The 3,420-nt window shown below is 41.7% G+C and overlaps 1 protein-coding gene across 3 annotated transcripts in view; it reads right to left on the bottom strand.

Annotated features, from left to right (window-relative positions):
* Positions 1–3,420, bottom strand: part of slc4a11 (solute carrier family 4 member 11) — a 75,093-nt gene that overhangs the window by 47,480 nt on the left and 24,193 nt on the right. For 2 of the 3 annotated variants that reach the window (XM_023396355.2, XM_087171103.1), the window contains exon 3: positions 56–172. In XM_023396355.2, the coding sequence (XP_023252123.1) occupies positions 56–172 (117 nt within the window). The remainder of the gene's footprint in view (positions 1–55; positions 173–3,420) is intronic. The other variant, XM_087171104.1, reaches the window with a different exon arrangement.

The raw sequence follows: 3,420 nt of genomic DNA, 5'->3' as shown, positions 1-3,420 counted from the left end.
TAAAACCCCGGTGCCCTCTCCATCTCTCTCTCTCTCTCTCTCTCTGTGTACTGACCTGGCCCAGGGCTGATCTGGTTGTCATAGAGGTGGATGTCATCTCCGCAGGCGATCGGCGAGTCCTGTCCCTCCTCTCGGCCCTCGCTGCCCTCCTCCTGCTCCGCCTCCCGCTGCTCTGGGGACACAACAGCACAGGGTCACCTCCTGGACCTCAGTGGCTGCCAGGCAGGGCGGCAAACTAACTTTTGTTATTATTATCCTCAGCTGGCAAGTCCCAAAATTCAACAGGTACTTACTGAACATTCAGAAGAATCACTTATTATCAGATTGTAGAAACTACAATCACCATGCCTTGCACTCAGATTTCACTCCAGCTTTCCTTTTCATGTCATTTCACAAGAAAGTTATGTTCAGGATGATACAGTCTGCTGAGGCTGTACGAAAATCTTTACCTTCAGATACGAGCAGAACAGGCTGTGTTGTGTGTATTTGCAACTAATTATTTTCATTATCGAATATTCTACCGAGTATTTCCTCAATTTTGTCATTTATGATATTAACTGGAAAAGATATTTAAGTTCATTCTATTTGCAGCAGGTACAATGACTAAAATTTGACTTTTAAGCAAAATCGTTCACAGTTTTTCTTATGTTGATCAATGAGCAATGGTCCTTTCAAAATAAACTAGTATTAGTATTCGTGACCATGACAGCAGACAATGCTTTAAATATGGGCCTCATGCACGTCTTCAGTCAGCACTTCAGTTTCAAGGTCACCAAGATCAGTGTCTCCAGTTCAGTGACTGACCAAATGTGAAATATGCTCAAAATCTCCCCTTCCTGGGTTACAGCGTTGACTAATGGCCGGAAAAGTGTTTTCGCAGAACATTATGATGTCACAGTGAAGTCGACCTTTGACCTTTTTGGATATAAAATGTCATCACTTCATCATTTTATCCTATTAGTCCTTTGTGTTAACTCTTGTCACAATTAGCGAATTAATTGTTGAGTTATGGCCAAAGAAAAAGTGTTTTGTGAGATCACAGTGACCATGACCTTTGACCTCTGACCATAAAAATCGAATCGAGCCCCAGTGGACGTTTGCACCAAATTTGAAGGAATTCTGTCAAGGCGCTCCTGAGATATCGCATTTTAAAGAATGGGACGGATGTTCAGACGGACAGTCCGCGGCTGTCGTCAGCACGGAGGCATAAAGAATGTTTTCTTTTTAAATGTCAAAATTATTAAAGAAAACTGGAGACATTAAGTTGGTCAGTGGTTGTTTTAGACAGAGGACGAGTGTGTCATGAATCAGCAGGTGGATGCAGGTTTTTCTTGGTGTGTTAATGGTCAGGATTTTGAACGGTAGACGGTATCACAGGACCCAGCCTGCAGCCTGTTTGTATGACTCATCCCGTCCTCCCTCCCTGACACAGCAGCCCCTTAAATCCAATCCCACAGTAACTAGTGAGCTCCCAAATATCATCCAGCGATCGGCTTGATGCGACGAGAACAATATCTCATGCTCGTGCTCTTTATCGGCTGACCTTATCCACGAGGAGGCCCGAATTTCAGTTCATTCAGTTTGTCTTGCATCAGGATCATCCCTCAGCACTTGACATTATTTGAACCTCTCTGTGTCGTCACCTCGCCTGCATCCCTCTGTGCCTCAGACTCACCGGCTGGGCTCTGACTTTCAAATCACCTTGGGGAGAGAGCAGCGGCTGCCGAGCAGCAGGAACAAAATCCACTATCAAAAACACAAACGCTATCGATTTTTTTGAAAAGTTATGAAATGTTCATTACTTGTTTTTGTGCTGCGATTATTCTATTATTTACTCAATCATCAATCGTCATCTCGTATGGAATTTTAAATTAAACTCGAAACTCATCATTCAGAATTAGGGCTGACTCTTCTCACAACGTGATTTGAACAATAAATGGAATCAATCCTGCGTCATTTGAATTCAGACGAGCTGCGCGTGAGGCCGAGCGCCGCCTCAGGGACTGATCAGCGGATACAAGCGCGCAACAAGCAACAAGTGAAAACACTGAACGACTGACATGTTCCTTCAAATCGTGCAGCGTTCGGCAGCAGCCGCATGAGGAAACACCACGGTGTTGCAAACAGCCGCACCTCAACATTAGAGAGGTTTTCACTTTGATGCTTTGTCTTCTGAGAATTACTCGAAGGTGTGCATCTGCCCTCAGCCAGGGCTGCAACAGACCAGAGTTTTCATAGACGGTTTAATCTGCTGAGTACAGAGTCTTCAGATAACAAAGATAAAGGTCAGCACCTGTTCCGATATCAATTCATTTCATTTAATATCAACTTCTCAATTAAGAGGATTTACTGCTTTTCTTTGCATTATTTGACCGTGAATATTTTTAGATGTTGGTTTATTGGTAATTTCACAATATTTATTATTATTATTTAACAGTCTACCATTTTATAGATTAACTGATAAAACATTTGGTAGATTGTCCAAATTGATTGGATTGCTTTCCTAAAAATCAGAAAACACTGGAAACAGAGAGACGATTCATTCTCATCAAAAACTTATTTGCTATAATTTATTTGTGTTGCTCAATAAATCAAATTGTTTCAGCACGAATTTTAACTGGTTTCAAAGCTTGAAAACGGGACATTAGTGGATCTTCATGAGTAATCAAATCCTCTCCAGCCATTAACATGAAGGTTATGTAAGTTCCAAAAAGGCTCCATGTTTAAAATGATGATAACACCCTCACCTGAACTACACACCACATCCATTAATAAAAATGATTACACATTCATGAAGTGAGACATTAAGCTTCAAGGACAACAGCAGAGTTACTATTTCATGTGGGAAATTCCTTATGTTTAATGAGTGTGGCTAACATTTAGACCAGATCACAAGACGATGATGAATCTGTCAGAATCTGCGTAGCTCTCCGACTCTAAGCTTTTCAGCCTGAATCAGTTCCTAAAATCCACAAATTTACCTATAAAACAACCTGTAATGTCGCCTCAAAACGCGATATGACAAAATCAAAGAAAACTCAAGGCCTCCCTGTTCCCATCAAACACATGCCGCAATATTTTACAACAACTTTGTGTGTCTGAAGATTTTTGAAATTCCTATTCTGCACACGTTGTATGTTTTTATCGTGGTTTATCTTGTTTTCTATTGGAACTAGGAACATAAAGACACGGACAGCTCAGGTACAGCAGCGTACTACAAACATTATTTCCCGCGTCACCTCGCTCCTCGCAGCCGTTGGTCGCCAAGTTGCGTTCGAGGAGCATCCGGCTTCCAGACCAACGTTCGCTAATGAACCTCTAAGATCACAATGGTTGATAATGCTTACTTACCCACAATAATGTAATTGCATTTATACCCTGATAAAAGGTTGCCTAATAAAGACGGTCATGTTCAGTTGT

The sequence above is a fragment of the Seriola lalandi genome, unplaced genomic scaffold (genome assembly GCF_002814215.2).
Source record: "Seriola lalandi dorsalis isolate HSWRI2012SDOR001 ecotype SW California unplaced genomic scaffold, Sedor1 jcf7180002054976, whole genome shotgun sequence".
Taxonomy (NCBI): Eukaryota; Metazoa; Chordata; class Actinopteri; order Carangiformes; family Carangidae; genus Seriola; species Seriola lalandi.
Note: the sequence above shows the minus strand (reverse complement) of the source record. Positions and strands in the feature narration are given on the sequence as shown.